General features: G+C 40.1%; 1 protein-coding gene across 3 annotated transcripts in view; it reads right to left on the bottom strand.

Moving 5' to 3' along the window:
• Positions 1 to 1,040: 1,040 nt before the first annotated feature.
• Positions 1,041 to 19,257, bottom strand: part of LOC111147412 (cyclin Y like 1) — a 106,635-nt gene continuing 88,418 nt past the window's right edge. For all 3 annotated transcript variants that reach the window (XM_022503512.1, XM_022503596.1, XM_022503449.1), the window contains 6 exons: positions 16,630 to 16,665; positions 13,982 to 14,033; positions 11,998 to 12,117; positions 8,192 to 8,358; positions 4,592 to 4,754; positions 1,041 to 3,100 (listed from right to left, as the gene is read on the bottom strand). In XM_022503512.1, coding sequence (XP_022359220.1) covers positions 2,984 to 3,100; positions 4,592 to 4,754; positions 8,192 to 8,358; positions 11,998 to 12,117; positions 13,982 to 14,033; positions 16,630 to 16,665 — 655 coding nt within the window. In that variant the 3' untranslated portion in view covers positions 1,041 to 2,983. The remainder of the gene's footprint in view (positions 3,101 to 4,591; positions 4,755 to 8,191; positions 8,359 to 11,997; positions 12,118 to 13,981; positions 14,034 to 16,629; positions 16,666 to 19,257) is intronic.

Below are 19,257 nucleotides of genomic sequence, written 5' to 3'. Positions count from 1 at the left end.
GGTATATTTTTATAGTCTTATTTAGGGAACAAACTCTTCCTAGGTATAAAGCCCTGAGAAAACTGCCATAGTTACTACCCTACTTGTGACCAGTTTCCATGCCCATTATTTGTCAGAGAACCTATGAGCTTTTGGGGATGTATATTACTTTTACCCCAAGTTGACTCAATTTCCCATTTACCAAGATGGCTGTACTGTCTTCTAGAATTAAAGCCAAAAGGGAAAGAACAATTTGTGATTCTACCTATCCTGGCAACTTGTTCTTGAAGCTAGTCCTGTCCAGCCTCCCACCCAAGATCTTTGTCGCTTCTGACCGCTCATGCCAGCAGTTCTCCTTAGTAGTTGGCATGGTAAAGGGTACAGTCTTAAGTGATTTGTGACAGATTGCCTTTCTAAGTGAAATCAGATTATTTAACCTTATCAGCAGTTTATCAAGAACAAAGTGATCAGCTGAAGATTTGACCTTAGGTAGTGAATTAAGGTGGATGAAAATACAGCAAGACTCAGGGTTTACAGAGCCTCGCTTAACCTGGGTGGCTAGGGTCTTCAACCTTACGAAGATCTGCCATATTTCTCACTGAAATGTAACTTTGAAAAGAGTATTTCAAAGTCCAAATATGTGGGTTGTTTCACTTTACAGCAACCACAAATCTAGTTCTATTTTCTTTCCTACGTTTTAACTGCTTAGAATCCTCATATAACTCACATTGTTTATGCACTATTTCTTGTAATTCCTTCTCTCTGGTATAGTCTACCTAATTTAACCTTCCAGTCTTGGCACAATAATGAGCTGCAATGCCTCTGAGTACCGTGGCCAGTGATTTTAAGTGTACTAACTGATCTTCAGGTTGAAAAGAGCAGAAGCCAAAGAAATACAGGACAACACTTAACTAGAGGCAAGGGTCAAATCAAATCATGCTCAGTTTGAAATTGCTTTAAGACCCCACTCACCATTAGAGCGGACGGGAAAGCACTGAAGTTAGAGACGTAATGCTATGTAAACTGAAAGGTTACAAACACACTAGCCGTATTTTAATTAAAATAGAGTTTATTAGCTTTTAATATAAACATGAGGAAGAAAAACCACGTAAGTTGTAGCATTCTTTTCAAAATAAAACTGCAATCAATACTTGAATCTCCAAGCTCCGAACTCCATAAACAATGTTTTTTGAGGTGGTAGATTGTAATATTTTATATACTGTTATCATTTGTGTGTCTGTCCTTTAAAAATGATGGAACCTGCAGCACTCAATATAATAATGAAGACTTGCTATATGGAGAAAGTATTCCTGGCCCAGAAATGCTATGTATACAGGCAAAATTCCTAGGATTACATTTGAGAAGGTAGGAGAAAGATTTCACATAGTTAAGAACACCTTTTTTTTTTTTTTTTTTTTAACATTTCAAGTTTAAGTGACATCATTACCAATCTCCTAAAAGATTGATTACTTAACTCCCTGCCCTTTAAAGCCTGAGGTGAGGGGTCCTCTTAAACAGCAGGACTCGAAATGAGCCCCCCTCCAGCCAGGTTACCAGGTAGGCTAGAGGAGCTGTTCCAGATCACCTACTTTCAGATGACTACTATCAGAGTCCAGTTCCTTTTGGTTTGTTACATGTGAATTATCACTGCTCTTCATACTCTTTACAAATGTAGGAAAAAGAAATTCTGGTGACCACAGCAGGTAAGCAGCACAGCCCTGCAAAGAAAGATTTTAAAAAGGGGGAGGGCGCACCTGTGAAAATACAAGGCACCCCTTCAGGCTTAGTGCAATTTTAAGCTTTGATACCTGTGGAAAGATGAATGCTACACAGTGATAAAACGCCATTTGAAAGTTTAATTATTTCTTGTACACTCACCCAGTTTTGTAAATTTTAAATACGAAGCTTTTCATTTTAATTTTTTGGTTTTAGCCAATGTGTGCCATCTTCAAGAGGGGCTGAAACAAAAACACTAAAATGAAAAGCTTCATATTTAAAATTTACAAAAGTAGGTATGTTTACAAGAGACAACTAAACTTTTAAATGGTGTTTTATCAGTGTGTAGCATTCATCCTTCAGCTGTGCCCCAGAGGGCCCAAGCACACTAGGTTAAAGCTTAAAGCTGCACTAAGGTTTTCAGGGCACCTTTTCACTGCCGGCTTGTTACCACTGGACCACCATGTTGGTTGGCATTGTGAAAATGTCTTTTAATACAGGTATTTAATAAAGAGGAAAATCATCAGAAAATGAGAAGCACCATTATTATAGTTCACAAGAAATGCATTATAGTTCACAAGAAATGCAGCGTGGACCCAAAAGAAGTAGATAATCATCGATAACATACTTTCTCTGTTTATGACCCTAAACATACTAATATGCTAATAAGTAGTGCTTGCAAAGATTTTGAGTGACAAGTGTTATCCAGCAGCTTTTTGGTTTAAACTGATTGCCAATAATGACTAGCAGCTTCGGTGATAAAGTAGGAAGAACCCTTCAATACCTAACACAATGCTACAGTCTGTTCCTAAGTGGCTTTATGAGTTGTTAGAGGAGTCCCATGTTTTCATGGTTGGTAATACTGCATGGATGCTAAAGAAATATGCAGCAATATGGGGGGAAGGGGCAGGAAAAATAGGAAAAACATAAAAGTTATATAGTTAGTGTCTTTAAAGTTTAAAAATTTAAGCTATTAAAAAAAAACCTCACTTAGTTCACAGCTATCAGCCTACATAGTAAGCAGATATCCGTGTGTGGGTTGGAGCTTTTGCTTTGGAGTGGTTTTTGTAACTCTGTTTACATTAAAAAGGACAAAAGAGTGTGTTGCATTAACAAGGTCCCATTCTTTCCTGTGACCATAATCCTTGCGGTCCATGAGTTTCTTGAATTTGAGGTCTTTCTTTTAGATGAAAATACTAACTTTGCTGGTTTGTGAGCAGGAGAGGTGGTATTTCTCCAGTCCCTGTAGATTGAGGGGTTCATGATGTTACAACCCCTTCCTTCTCCCTTAAGAGAGGATGGCATTAGAGCGCTGAATACCAATGAAGTTATCAGCGCTGAAAGACCTTCTCATAGCAGCTCTACACAAGTCTTTGTATTTGTCTTCACACAATCTGGAAATGGCCTGGGAAAGTCAATCAAAGAGAACACAAGAACAAATTTTAAAAAAGCGTTCCAACCTTGGGCAAAAAAGAAAAAAAACCAAAAAGCCTCACTGATAAGTCACACAGCCATACTCCTTCACATAGTTCACAGTTACTGCTCCTAGGGATTGTGGAGGTCTACATTCCCAGATTCTGGGGATGCCACTTTCTGACATTTCACTAAGGTAATATCCTTAAAAGGCTGTAATTAGATCACTGGGCAAGGAAGAATGTGCTTATTTACAAACTGGGTTCCAAAGATGTCAAAGGTGTTTTGGTAGGCTCCTACCAGGATTATCACCTGTTCCCTGTCCACCTGTTCGTCAACACAGTGAACATCAACCTGGGCAAAACCCAGTGTTTCTCAGCCATTCAGCTTCTAGTCTTCATTGGTTATTATGTCCTCTAAGCAGATTCTAACCGGGCAGGCATGTCTGGACCTTATTGGAAGGTCACAAGTCTAATGACCGAAGCACCAAAAAGTGCTCTTTCACTTGCACATTAACCGTGGTAGAAAATACCTGACTGCGAACTACACCAAGATACTACAAGAAGTGTCCATTTTAAGTGTCTCGAAATTTCAGTTGTGAATACTTTTGCTGTAAACTCACTATAAGTCATAAACCATAATTCCTTTGTCTCCTATCCTTTACCATTTTGATTAAAAACCCACAGGCTCTCTACGGCAGTAACTGAAACACAGATACAGTCTAAGTCTCAGGTGAGCCACAGATGCTTTGTCTAATGAACTCATGGGACTTAACTGTGGCATCTGTAAAAAACACTGGCATGAATTTGCAAACTGAGTAAAAGACTGTTAAGGACAGTGAGTAGAGGGGCACCTGGGTGGCTCAGTCAATTAAGCATCTGCCTTTGGACTCAGGTCATGATCAGGGTCCTGGGATGGAGCCCCCATGTCAAATTTCCTGCTCAGTGGGGAGTCTGCTTCTCCCTCTCCTTCTGCTACCCCCCTTCCTCATGCTTGCTCTGTGTCTGTCTCTCCCCCAATAAATAAAGAAAACCTTAAAAAAAGAATGGCAAGTATGTAGATATGATTGAGGATACAATCATAAAAAATTATGTACATAGATATGATTAAAGAAACAATTATAAGAGATTTTATATATATATATATATATATATATATATATATATAATTGTATGATTATATGGAAGGATAAAGTTCAAATGGAAAACCATTAACATGTAAAATTTGAAAAAAGGTTAAATTTGACTGAAATATTCTGAATTATGGTCACAGAGGAAATATCTACATACCTTTTAAAAATAATGTGAGATTCTTACATAAATCATAAAAGACACAGGAAATATGCCACCAAAGGGTTAATAAACTCTTCAATTTGTTAATTGCAATCTTTCCATTTTGCTAATCACTGCTTAATGAGCTTTAGCCACAGATGCTGGTTTCAGTGGCCGAAAGAAAGCCCCGACTAACGATTTCACAGCCTTACCTCTAAGTTTTGTGCTCTTTCTTTGCTAAGAGGAGCAAATAGAAAATTCAAGTTGTTGTCATCTGCTAAGGAGCGAAGGTCAAAGTAGTATTTGGCATAAACACTGGCGGGAACATTAATATTAAACTGGAGTAGCTCCAAAAAATGCCTTTCCATCTCATTCCTGGGGGAGGAGACAACAAAACCAACACAAGACAATTTTAGTCAACTGGGCTATCTTCAAAAATCTCCTCCTGAGCTATGGGGAGGGCTCTGAATTCTGTTTTGGAACAAACCGAGGCTCGCAGTGGGTTAGTACACTAGCGTTCAAACAAGGTGCGGCTATTTGTGGTCCCTTCGCATCCCAGCACTTGGAGCCTGGGACAAGGGGGAAGAGGTTACGGCCCTCTTAGGCACTCCTGCTGCTGACTCAGGGGCTCATTCTTCAGAGTTCCATTAGTGCAGCTGTACGATTCATGCTCCACGCTCGCTCACAAGGCCCCGCTATAGTGATCAGATGAAAGGAATGATGTATGCTGTTTATTAGCTCTGAAGAACTTGCAGACATTTTCACCGGGCCGGTAACAGGAAGGGGCTTATTGAAGTAGAGACGCGCCAACAAAAGGAGTGGGCATGTCACCACGGCAACAAATGGATCCATCGAGAGTCACTGCTATTATCTCTGAGGGGGAAAAACTCTTGAAGCAACAAGGATTCATCTCAAATAAATAAATAAATAAATAAGCTACATTGCATGGAAAAAGGAATCCCCTCCCCCTGCCCCAGTGCATAGGGCTATGTCAAAGGGCACACGTAAATGCACGTCTCCATCCACCTTCATTTTACTACAGCAAGAAATTGTCACTCTGACAGGACAGGATGCACTTTTTTAAACTCTGGAGGGCAGAACGATCAAAGAGATGGCTTGGCTTGACTAAACTCACCAAGATGTGACCTCTGGTAGAACACTGGACTCAAACAGCCTTTCTCTCATGTGGGGAATGCAACCCCGAGATGTGGCGCCACCCTCTTGCCAGAACAGAATGAGCACACCCGCAGGGGGCGAGTTCAGTAAAACAGGAAGGGAAATGCTGGGAGCAGTCCTTGTCTCCTCCACACGACCATATGGGCTCACTTGCTCAATATTAAATAAATATCAAATTGACCACTTTCACAGTCATCCTTTAGAGAATTCCATAAAAACGCTAAGTACCCGAACAAACATGAGCAGCTTACTTTATAACATATTTGGTTTCTCGGTTTTAAAGTTTTAGTATTTTATTTGTTGGATAGGTCAACAAATGATGTTCTCCTGTAGGGTAGGGAAAGCATTCAGAGTATGAGCAGAGATGAAGTTCTCATTTGTTGAATTTTAAACCCAATTAAACCTACTTCCAAATTTAATTTCCTGTTCATATGGCTGTAAGTCTATAGAAATGTAAATCAGATAATGTTTTGATAATCAGCTAATCAGGACTTAAATTACTACAGGAATAAATGCACTTCACTATCCCTTTTATACTTTCTCCGCTAATACATTTTAATTGTGTGGAAATACAGTACTTCATAGGATTAACAAGTCTATTAATAAAGGTTTAATCACTGGAGAGAAGCATTATGCCTATAGAATACGCATCTTCTGGGTTTTTTGTTTTTTAAATAGCCAAATGGCTGAATAGCACACCATTTACAGGCACAGCAGATCTTCTGAATAGCAGCTGCTCAATTTAACTTATTCTTTTGAAGGGGAATATATTCTAAAGCATAGATGTTGGAAAGTTTGAAGAAAAACCTGATAGACACCAATTCTTCAATTTAGACTCAAAATGAGACTACTACAAATCGAAGTCAACAGCAGGGGGACAAAACAAATGTGTATTAAACACTTTGTTGTAATGCTTTCCAATTTCCAAAGATCATAAACAAAGCAGCCTATTATTATCAGCATAGCTCCTAGTGCTTCCTGTTTACACACAAAAAGTATTGCTTGGAACTGGTCTTCCCGTAGCCAGACACTGCCATCACTGCTCCTGGAAACTCATCCTCACGAGCTCACACTTCCCAGCATGTTCTGAGGTTTTCGCTAGAATCAGAGCCCCAGCCAGCTTCGTTGAAGGTTTTGAGAAAATTTCAGGTGCCACCATGGTAGGGCTAGTGTCTGTGATTACAAATTTTTTTTCCTTCAAGGCACCAGAGTTTGCAGACCGATGACAGTGGTGATCAAAGTCACTTTAGTTTCTGCAACTTCCAAAAGTACTTTTATTTATTTCAAATCCATTATTTGCCATTACACCATTTGCTACCATGTTGCCGCAAGCAACATCTCCATGCCCACTCAGTTTCCACTATTATCAAAAGCATTTGGACAACCACCAACAATCACTGGGCTCTTCTAGTCACAAGTATCCTCAATTCAGTTGTAAATATGCATTTCGGTAATTCTGAATGACAATCTTACCTAGAGTAACGGGCAAAGGTAACAAAAACAAACCTGCCACTGCCTGCCATGATCTTAATCTTCCTACGCTGTTCTGTATAATCAAGACGTGTTCTTCCACATTTTCCCAAATGCCACCCACAAAGACATTTTCACTCTCAGATGGGCACTCTGCACCCTCAGGGCCCTTCCCGGAAGCCAGGGTGGCCAGATCAAAAGCCCTTGTTAAGTCTGGTGTTTCACGCCACCAGCAAGGAGCCCCCTCATGGTGGATGGAAGGCCCCACAAAGCGCTGCTGTGGTGGCTGAGTGCCTCGGGAGACTCTCGAATACGACGGGCACTGGTGATGTCCCAGTGCTGCTTTTCGGGACCGCCTGAGAAACAGGAGCTTCCTAACTCCTCAGACCTATTTTTAAACAGGTGCGATACTCCTAGTATGGGAGGAAGCAGGAACACTGGGATCGGAAACCTTCATACGCGTGGCTACTTTTGTACCACGGTTTCTGTAACAACAGAACTTCAGATAAGGAGAGAATGACTGGCAAAAGCTGACTCAGATTGAAGGTATAACCTCTCAATGGTCTAGAGGACCTAAGACCTTAACAGTGGCCAAAACATTTTAAAAGTCGGCCATAGGCCTCTTTAAAATCGACTCAAATTGTAGACAGGTTTAAGAAAGCCATGAAGATATTTACAATACTGTGTTGAGCGTAAGCCAGTAAAATGTATGCCAAAACCCAGCAGAAATATATACTTCAGGGCCGCCTGGGTGGCTCACTGGGTTAAGCCTCTGCCTTTGGCTCAGGTTGTGATCTCAGGGTCCTGGGATTGAGCCCCGCATCAGGCTCTCTGCTCAGCAGGGTGCCTACTTCCCCCCTCTTTCTGCCTGCCTCTCAAACTGCTTGTGATCTGTCAAATAAATAAAATATTTAACAACAAAAAAGGAATACATATACATCAATTTACCAAGCAGATTATTAAAACAACACATCAAGACCTACCAATCAATGATGGGAAATATGAATTGTTATATCGTAGCTAGACAGGAAGTCTGTAATTTTATGCCTATTTCAGTTCTTTGCACAATGTAACCTTTAAAAATATTTCTTAAAATATACACTTTACCAGAGCAATGGAGGTACTGGAAAATGGTTAGAAAGTTCACCAAAACCTTATAAACTCACATGTCCTCAACTGTAATGTCCTTGAGGATCTGGCAGTAGTCCACATTCCATACAGCCTGATCGTCCCAAACCTTGGAGGCAAGAAGAATGGCTCCCAAAACAATTCTTTTCCAGTTAGTGGGACAAATGTCGATCTCAGCATAAGTTAAAAGCCTTTCTAAGTAAACCTGCAAAAGTAGAGCACTGGTCTTTGATTTTAGTTCAGTTTAAAGTGCTGTGATAAGAACTGTTAGGAATGACAGATTTCATCTGTTTTTGACATGCCTTTTATTCCTACAAAGGTCTACAAAGACTTGGCCCCGCCAGCCAAAGCCAGAGGCCAGGTCACTGTTGTAGGTCAGATACTTCTGTTGCCTACTCTGCCCATGTGAATTTCCAGCCTTTGTCACAGGAATGAATGGACATCTCAGCAAAGGGCATCTTGAAGGCAGGCATTGGGTTATTAACCTTCCCATTCATAAAGGGAACTGATTCAATACAACTGATTGCAGATTCGAGTTGTTCAATAAGCCCTTGAGTGCCTACCCTGTGCAAGGTACCACAGCTGGCTGCTCATTACATGGTCATTTTACATAATACTTGAATATGTAAAACTCTGGATAATACAAAGCACATTTTTGCCTTCCCCTTTTCAAAGTAATCCTTTTGTGGCAGAAGCCTGAGGACAGAAACTGGTGGGCAAGAGAGCCCCCCAGTGGCCGCTGTGTGGTGCAGCAGGACGGCAAGTACAAACAGGTGTGCTGTCAAGCAGTCCCCCTCATAGTTAAGTGTCTTTTAAAGGAACATACACTCATACAAAGGATAGTCCTTCTCCTATCCCCTCATTTTCACATCTCCATTATCATCATTTCACGATAATTTGTTTGTTACTGCAGCTTAGTCAATTCTGTTGGTTTTAAAGTGCTAACAGAGCCCCAGGTTCTGCACCCTGGGACTCCTCTGAACCCGCTGTGAGGGGACTCCCGGACGGATCTCCCTTACAGTATCAAATGTCTGCTCCACCAGCCCTGGCCAGAGTTAACAGCTGAGTAAAGACTACAGAGGTAAGCGATAATTTGTTGTTACTTCAAAGAGTTCTCTGCAGAAGAGTATATATGCCATTTGACAAGAAAAATCCAATTTTAGAGTGTGTTTATTGTCTGAAGGCTGTCTGATTGCCAGCTCAGATTTGCCAATATTTTCCAAACTCAACTGTTTTTAAAAACAAATGGTTCTTGAACATTTTATGTCCTTAGTGAAATTCTGCTCCCATTCCCCCAAATGCAGCTCTCTCAGGTGTCCTAAGAATGAACAAGTTGAACCTAGAAGGTTCAACTCTACTTTATGGGAATAATTAGAGGCACTTATACAACACCGGCAATCTCTCAACTTCCCATCTACCCTCTGTACTGGGAAACTTGTGAATTTGCCCCGCTTCAATGATACCACCAGCTCTCCTGTGTCTGTGGGAATGAGATTTTCTTTTTCTCACTTAAGTAACTCTTGGATGATCCCATCCCACTTGTGCAAAACTGTTTACACAATTTCTTTTCGAAGAATTTTCTTCCCTCTCTACGAGGGATTTCCCCCAATACGAACAGATTTACACTGCCCACTGCCCCCATCCTCCCACCCCACTTCCTCTCATTCTGCTCACACAAAATGCCTCATGCTGGCTTCTCACCTCCCACCAGCTTCCTCACCTGTGAGAGTCTGCCCTCTGCAGCTGTCACTCGTGAGGTCCTCTGTGCCTTCAGCCCAACTTTGCACTCCCCAGGCCTTTCCTAGTAACCTAAAGGGCAATACTACTGGCCTTGTTGCTGGGGCCTCCATTTGACTTAATCCTGTTCCAATCCGCCAGCAGTTTTTGTTATTTCTATCTTCACTGGTGATTTGACCAATTTCTATTTGTCACTTCTCAGCTATATCACCGTCACTGCCTCCTTAACTCTCCGCCTCCACGCTGACTCCCGCCTACAGTCCACCGTCCCCAAAGCAGCAAGGACAGCCTCTTCAATGAAGAGCACTTCATACTCCTGCTCAAGACCTACCAGAGCTTTCCATCAAACCATGACAGTTTCCATTCTTCCCGGTCTGCTAGCTACAAGGCCCCAGAAGATACCGCATTGCCTTGCTGTGACCTCATCTCGCATGTTGTTCCCCTCATTCTTCCTCTGACACTGGCCACCTCACTCTTCCTTAAATACACAAAACGTGCTCCCGTCTCAAGAGTCTCGCATCTGGCCCCTCCGCCTGTAATGCCAGAGTTCATCATCTTCCTCATGGAACAGGTGCTACCTCTTTCAAGAGGCTCGTCCTGATCATGCTATCTACAATGGAGAGCCCCTCCGATCACTTTACTCCTTCATGCTATGCTGCTTTCTCTTCCTGGTATATACCACTACCTGAAACATTTAGGTAACACTCTTTTGAAAAAGCAAATGAAAAGAACAACTTATTTCTTCCTTGCTGGAATATAAGCTAGACAAAGGGAAGAACTGTATTCCATCTGTTTTCTCCTCTGTCCCCAATGCTTAGTGACACAGACTTGGTATTCAGTGGGTACGCGATGGGCAACTGGTTGGCAGCATTTGGCCTTCCGACCCCACTCTCCTTGAACCTCTCCTATCTTGGCATTTCTTATTCCCTCCGGGGTCCTACCACTCTCTAGCCACTCTTCTGAGGATGTGTCCCTTAAATGCTAGTAGTCCTTACAGATCTAGCTTCTATCTACTTTTTATTCTCTACTTTTCTCTGCATTTGAACAGCTACTACTCTTCCCTACGCCTAGCTCGGATTCATGCTCTGTTTCATATATTCAACTGATCACTAGGCAGTGTCACTCTGCTGTCTCACGGGCATGTCACGTTTAACCTGTCTACAAAGAACTCCCCAACTCCAACCCAGATGCTCTCCTTCTGGCATCGTCTTGCTCCCCATGTGGGAGAACCACTCTGCCTCTCTCCAGCCTGGATTAACCACTCTGAATGGTCTGTAGAGCAAAGAAATGGCCTGAGTGCCCACTGAGGGGTCTCTACTCAAAAACAGAAGCCTCCTCTCCTGAATTCTAACTGGATACTAAAGGAATACAGGCACTGACCTAAGTATTCTTTCCCTCCAGACAGTTAACTTTCCCTCCAGATAGTTAACTTTCCCCTATAGGTCTGCTGTATGGAGGAGTGAAAATAACCCCAGCTGTCTCTCACTTAAATAGAATTTATTTTTCAAATGATAAAATCTTACCACAGGAATTCTGTATGGATAACACAAAGGTCCTTAGAAGTACTTCTGGCGCTATAATCCTGGGCAACATCACAGGCAGGCTCAAAAGGACACCAGGGATGGATGAACACCCATCACCCAAGGAAGAGAGAATTTAGGGCAACAGTTCTCAATCAAGACACACATGAGGATTGTGTGGGGAATACCGAAATAATCTGGGCCTCAGCTTAGATCTACACCAAATGAGTCTCTGCCTGTGGACCAGACGGTTCTGTTACTGCCTGTGGTCCCCCAGCACACCACCTGAGTGTGCACATGTGTGCACTGAGTGTACATCTGTGTACTGAGAGGTGTGGAAGGAGAAACCAGAAATCTCTCCTGCTGCCTTTAACAGCCATTCTTCTGTGATGAGAAAAGCAACAGCAATGTTTTGAAAAATAATGATACTAAGTTTGAATGTGTGTACTTTACTTTCAATAAGTTTCTTTTAATAAACTTCTGATGATCATTTCAGGAACCTATTTTTATGTGAAAAGCAGGACCACACCCTGTGCCGTAAGATTGAAATTGAAGAACGAGGATGTAAGAAAGAAGAGCTATCTTACCAAAGTTACTATTGCACACTCGGCTGTTAGCTGTGCGGCACTGAAAAGAGTACGAACAAATCTGTAAATAAATTTGTGTTCAGGATCATGCTTAAAGTATTCCTCTGGAACCTTTTCTCTCTGAAAGAAGGAAAAAAATGCAGTTTAAGTATCCACAGAGGAGAAGTACTTAAATGCCCATAATACTGCAGTCTTTACATTTGGGCCCATGCTCCCAAAATGATTTTGATTGGGTGACATGTCTTTTAGTGGTTTAGATATAAACAATGGGATCTTAAAATACTATAGTGATTCAATACGTATCACCACATTCGTTAAAGAAAAATATAGGCATGACCTCAGAAAACGTATATATATATTCCTTTCTATCTATATGTAAAACTATTTTTAGGCTCAAGAGTCTGGTTGATCACATGTTATAATTCTCTGCAATCAGCTTTGAAAAAACAATTTTGGGCTGCCCAAGTGGCTCAGTCAGTTAAGCATCCAACTCTTGTTTTCAGTCAGGTTATGATCTCAGGGTGGGGAGACTGAGCCCTTCATGGGGTTCTATACTCAGCAGGGACTCTGGGGGAGATTCTCTCTCTCTCCTTCCCCCTGCTTGCCTATCTGCACGCGTAGGCATGTGCACTCTCTCTCTGATAAAATCATCTTTAAAAAAATGAAAGAAAAAGTTTGTTCCCTGTAACCGTAAGACTTTTAAGTGTGACCTATGTAATAGTCACCAGCCACACGTGGTTAGAGCACCTGAGGGAGTAAACTGTCATTAACTAAGGAAGTTAAAATTGTTATTTTAGGGATGTGTGAGTAGCTCAGTTGGTTGGGCGTCTGCCTTTGACTCAGGTCATGATCCCAAGGTCCTGGGATTGAGTCCCATGTCGAGCTACCTGCTCAGCGAGGAGCCTGCTTATCCCTCTGCCGACAGCTCCCCCTGCTTGTGTGCTTTCTCTGTCAAATAAATAAAATCTTAAAAAGTTTAAAGAACAGGGGCGCCTGGGTGGCTCAGTGGGTTAAAGCCTCTGCCTTCAGCTCAGGTCATGATCCCAGGGTCCTGGGATCGAGCCCCGCATCGGGCTCTCTGCTTGGCAGGGAGCCTACTTCCCTTCCTCTCTCTCTGGCTGCCTCTCTACCTACCTGTGATCTCTGTCTTTCAAAAAAAAAAAAAAAAAAAAAAGTTTAAAGAACAGTTTTCTTTTTTTTTTAAGATTTTATTTGACAGGGATCACAAGTAGGCAGAGAGGCAGGCAGAGAGAGAGGGGGAAGCAGGCTCCCCACTGAGCAGAGCCCCCAATGCAGGGCTTGATCCCAGAACCCTGAGATCATGACCTGAGCTGAAGGAAGAGGCTTTAACCCACTGAGCCACCCAGGCTCCCTGTTATTTTAAAGGATTTAACATTTAAATCATTTTCTAATTTTCTTCAGAGAGATCACAACATATTTGTTAGGTTTATTTGCAAATACTTAATCTGTTCGCAGTTACTGAAAATTATCTTTTAAAAAGATACATTTTCTGTTGTCTGGGTACATTTACTCACTTTAGCTAATTCTACAAAGCTGCAGCTCAGTTCTTGCTCTCGTATATCCCTAATACATCATTCCTTTGGTAAAATGATTAGACACAACATGGGGTAGGGAAGAAGACTTAAGATGATTTTGACTTCAAGGGCGCCTGGGTTGCTCAGTGGGTTAAGCCTCTGCCTTTGGCTCATGTCATGATCTCAGGGTCCTGGGATCAAGCCCCCGCATAGGTTCTCTGCTCAGCAGGAAGCCTGCTTCCCACCCCCTATCCCGCCTGCCTCTCTGCCTACTTGTGATCTCTATCTGTCAAATAAATAAATAAAACCTTTAAAAAAAAAAAAAGATGATTTTGACTTTAAGCTGGAGGGAGTAATTTTCTCCTGGTAATTAATTTCAAATCAAATCAGTATGAAATAAATGCAACTGCATGAGAGAAAAATACAACTTCAATAAAACTGACACTTACTGTGAGTGGATGTGATCTCTCATCAAAAATATCCAAGGATCTATTTGCATCTCTATAAAATAAGAACATGCGTTTTAAAAATTAATATAGGAATTAATATCTTTGTAAAGTACCTGCTGGGATTAGAGAGGGGAGTGGAAGAAGCTTAACCTTCAACAAAAGCAAACAATTTTACAAATTCTTTTGCATTCTGGCCTTCAGAGGGTTTCCTGACCTCTATGAAATCTCTTCTACCACGACCAGCCAAGCCAGAGGTGCCTTTCAGAACACTGACTTTCCCTCACAGGCAATGCTAGCAAACCAAATATATTTTCACTCCTCTAACTGCACACTGGAGTACATAAGAACATTTTATAAACCAGTAGTGGTGGGCAAAAAGTCTTTAGAATTTAATAAACGTGAATATGAAATCCATGTTTTTTCCCTGTTTTTTTTTCTCTCTGTAGCTCTCTATATTATATATTACCATGTATTTCTTCTAGTCGCTCTTAAATAGTTTGGTGGAGTTAAAAATGTAATTTTTTTCTTAAATTTTAAGAGAGACCAGTCTTTTCACATAAAAGGTCACTCCAGTAATACACTTTGCCCATTTAGACAGTGGTTCTCCAGGTGTGCGGCTCCCCTTTTCAGAGGCTCATGAAGTCAAAACTGTTTTTATAGGAATACTAAAGACCTTACTTGCTCATACACCTTTGACATCTGCAGTGACTGCAGACAAAATAAAAGGGAATAAAACTGCTTGTTTTTGCACATAAACCAAGGTAGTGGTACCCAGCCGCACCAGTACTCCCTGCCGCTTGCAGTTGAAAAAATTCTGTTCTACTTAAGAACATCCTTGATAAAGCAGTAAGATTTAACAGTGTTATTAAACCTTGATCCTTCTAATATTCTGAAAAATTAGAAAATCTTTATGAAACACTTCTACATGCTGCAAGACAGTTAAGGAAAGAAAAGAACCTGTGACTTCGTTGTGAACCGAACAAGCCACTTTTTCCACAGAGCTCTTCTTTTTTTTAAGATTTTATTTATTTATTTGACACGGCAAGAGAGAGAACTTGAGCAGGAGGAGTAGGGGAGGGACAAGCAGGCTTCTCGCAAAGCAGGGAGCCCGATGAGGGACTCGATCCCAGGACCCTGAGATCATGACCTGAGCTGAAGGCAGATGCTTAATGACCGAGTCACCCAGGCGCCCCATTTTAAGGTACTACTTAAAAATGAACAAAGTGAGAGGCACCTGGCTGACTCTATCAGTAGAGCATGGAACTCTTGATCTTAGGGCTTTGAGTTCAAGCCTCATGTTGGATACAAAGTTTACTTAAAATTAAATCTAAAAATTAAAAAAAAAAAAAAAAAAAAAAAGAACAAAGTGGGGCAACTGAGTGGCTCAATCAGTTAAGTCAAGTCATGATTAGGGTCCTGGGCTTGAGCCCTGCATTGGGCTCCCTGCTCAGCAGGAGCTCTCTCTCCCCCTCCTCCTGCCCCTGCTCCTGTGCTCCTGCTCTCTCTCTCTCTCAAATAAATAAACAAAATCTTAAAAAAAAAGGAAATGAACAAAGTGAGCCTGAAACGTCAAGAAAAATAAAGTATTTGTTGCCAGTGATAAAATTCAGGCTATCAAGCTAAAAAAAAAAAAAAAAAAAATCAGGATTTTGGGAAAACTTATACCTTTTACTATGAGCTTCATCTACTGTAAGCTTGATAGCTTCTCAATACTTAAAGGCTTTTCTGATAAGACAGGTGGTGATACTAACAGAAGTGAGTTTTTGACACTGTATAAAGAAATGTGTACTAGTACTTTCCAGCTGACCAATGCATAATATTCTAAAACTACATACAGGTAAAAGATCCATTCAGTGTGCAAGATATTAACAGAGTATAAGTTCACTGATACGATTTAAAATTCCATTATATATATATTTCCATTATAACCTAAGAAACTGGCACTTGTGGACTTTTAGTAAAGTATCATAGCATATCCACAATATCTGAAGGTTTTAAAAGTGCACCTTTTCCCAACTCTGTATCTAAACAAGGCTGGGTCTTCATATTGTTTCTTCAAAACAAACCACGGAAGACGGCTATGAGAATGAGCTGTCTTCTATTAAGCCAGAAAGTAAAGAGATTTGTAAAACTGTAAATTGATGACATACTTTTCACTCAACTTTGTTGTTGTGGAAAAGTTACTTTTTAATAAAAAAAAAAAATGATTTATGTTAACACTGGGGTTCCCAATCCAGGGTGACTTTGTTCCCCAGGGGACACCTGGCCATGTCTGGGGACACAACGTGGAGGGAGAGAGATGTGCTACCGGCATCTGGTGAGTAGAGACCAGGCAGACTGCTAAACATCTATCACGCACAGGACAACACTCCACAACAAAGAATTATCTCGCTCAAAACTTCAACAGTGCCATAAAAACCCTGTTTTGATACACAGTGTATTTAATTTTTAAATTCTCAAATTTTATATCTAATACAGTAAATATTAATATAATCCACAGGAACAAATACTCCTTGGGTCTTCAATAGTGTAATAAAAGCACTCTACAAGTTTATTCTAATAATATTTATACTCGTTACCTAACACTAAACTTGATATTTTGCAATTTAAGGAGCTGGAATAACAAGACAGGTTTTAAAAGAGCTCACCTGTTCTTTATGTGGTAATATATTGCTAAGGTCACACTGTGGAAGGAAAAAGAAAATTGTAACAATTGATTTTATCACGTTAGGCATTAAGTCATTTTTTAAAAAGGGGTTGGGAGGGAGACAGGATCCTTCCAGGGGCCCAGGGGCCCTGAAATCCTCTAATTCACAACAGTTCATATGGGCACTTTCCCCCTTGTTTTAGTCCTTTGGCTCTTGGCAAAAAGGAGGACCAACTGTTAGAAAACCTGTTTTGGTCCATAATTATAATATATAAATTATTACACATTTTCCCTGTCATTTGACCCTCTACCCACAGAATATTTCCTCCTCCTATACAAGTTCTATCTGTTTGTACACATGCTTAAATTTAAGTCATAAGATAATTTTTGTATTAAAAAAAAAAGTTAGACCCTACATTTTGATTGATTTAGTTTTCTATCCACCAAACCCACCCACTTTTCATTGTTTCCCTAAAAGTTGATAATTAAAGTGTTCCATACCAAATAAAATAATTTAAAATCATAATTAGAAAATTTAATAGCAAATATAAGTACTGACGAAATCAACAATAGGTCTAGTTACCCCGAAATAAGCAGTGCTAACAATGCAGCATAATATTATAAAATAAAATATTTAATGACAGGTATTTCCAAATTAAATATTAATGAACAGATAGATATAAGTCCTCAGACACTCTTTAAGTTACTATATTCCTAAGTTATTCACAGATGTTTTGTACAGGCAACAAAGGGGTTCTCTTAGTTAAGTTATATGCTTCCCTTTGCCCTCAAAATGTCTAAAATGAAGCTCAAAACAATTGAGGGAAGGCAAATCTGAATTTTAGAATTAGGTCTATAGAATACGAGCACTTGTAAAAAGGCTTAACATGCTATTAGAATCAAAGATGGATACTTCTATAGTGCTTCAAACAGTTTCATCTTCAATTTGATTTTAAAATCACAGAATTCAAAGTTCTATGCTGAAAAGGACCATGAAGCCTTAGCATTTAATTAAACAACCCATCTAACACACAAGGAACCAAGGCTTAAAATTGACTTGCGCAAGGTCCCACAGTTGGTCAGAAGCGGTTCTCATTCTCCCACACTCTAACCAGGCAGTGGTTCTCTCCAATCTTGGCTGCACACTGGATTGCCTGAGGAGCTTTTAAAAACTGCTTGGCTTCTACCTCCAGATGGTCTAATGTTACTGACACTGGGTATGACTTGGGCATTAGATTGGCTTTTAAAGTTCCCCAGGTGACTGCAACGTGCCACAAAATCTGGGAACGAACGAATCCTTCGGGAAGCTTTCATTCATACAATTATGCCTCGTATCCTTCCTCAGCCTATCAAAAGGCTTGTGAGAGTGTGGTAGGGGAGGGGGAAATGCATGTATTTTGAAACAGATTTTTGAAAAAAAGTTGCACAAGTGATTCTAATATGGCTCCCCCCCACTGAGAACAATGCACTACCCCAATGTAAACATTTTTCAAAATCATTCCTAAAAACCAATTTGCCCTATTATTTTCTCAGTAAACATTTATTTCATCAATAAATGCACTGAATTATTTTTAAAACTTAATGAAAGCAAATTAAATTTACTGTACTTCTACAAATTAGGCCAAGTAGGGAAAAACAAGCATGAAACCTACTTGTCTGAGCAAGGTTAATCTTTAAAACCACTTTTGAATTATGTACTAAAATATTAGACTGGGGACTCTAGCCAAAGTAGAGTTTTGTTTTGTTTTTTACACATGGATTTAGTGTCTTGGCTGAATAAAAATATTTAGTGATTACTTGTTAGGTGCCAAAGCTCAGGACTTTAGACTTTTGGCACTCAGTTTTTGCTGAAATACAAATTTGATCTCTGCTGTTATAAGAGTGAAAGAAAAGTTACATTATAATGACTGTAAACTTGCTGTTTATAATTAAAGTAGAAGTTACCCATAGTTTAATTAGCTGACAAAGCTGGTACATAAGAAACAAAATTAAGTTTATAAGCCAGTTGTTCTTAAGACTGAAAAATAAAATTCAAGAGGAGAATATTAGTATTTTGAAGTAGTGTTCTAAACTGTGTTCTGGAAAATCAACACTCATGTCCCAAAGAGATGTTAATAATGTTCTTTGGCCAATTTCGATGAAGTCAGGAAGCTCTGCATAGCCAGTTTTGGGCTTATCCTCTCCCTTAAACAAGCTTGAAAGATTCATCTTGGGGTGTTCTAAAAGTGCAACCCTAATTGTGGATTATAAGGTGCTCCTGGAAATTAAGGAATAGTTTCCATCATCATAACACTGTTCATGTTTGTTGAAGTATAAACCTGACCACAGCTATGTTTCCAAAACCATCTCTTTCATTGTTCTCTGCTGCGGTTTTCTTATATATGGACTGATATAATGTCCTAGAGATATATTTGTATATTGATACACATATGTAAAGTTAAAATTAAGTATACTTATTAAATTATAATTTTCAGTTGAGGAAAAATTTCATCCATAAAGAAATTAAGCTTGAGAATTTGTTCAAGATTGACTTGGTATATTTTCCCCCTCTTTGGGAGATAGGAAGGAGAAGTTAATTTTCTTACAGCAGTAGTGCAGAGGGAGGAAAAAAATGAATCATGGGGAAAAT

This window comes from Enhydra lutris, unplaced genomic scaffold, assembly GCF_002288905.1.
Source record: "Enhydra lutris kenyoni isolate GAN:26980312 unplaced genomic scaffold, ASM228890v2 scaffoldscaffold1, whole genome shotgun sequence".
NCBI classification, from domain to species: Eukaryota; Metazoa; Chordata; class Mammalia; order Carnivora; family Mustelidae; genus Enhydra; species Enhydra lutris.
This window is presented reverse-complemented; position numbering and strand designations above follow the sequence as displayed.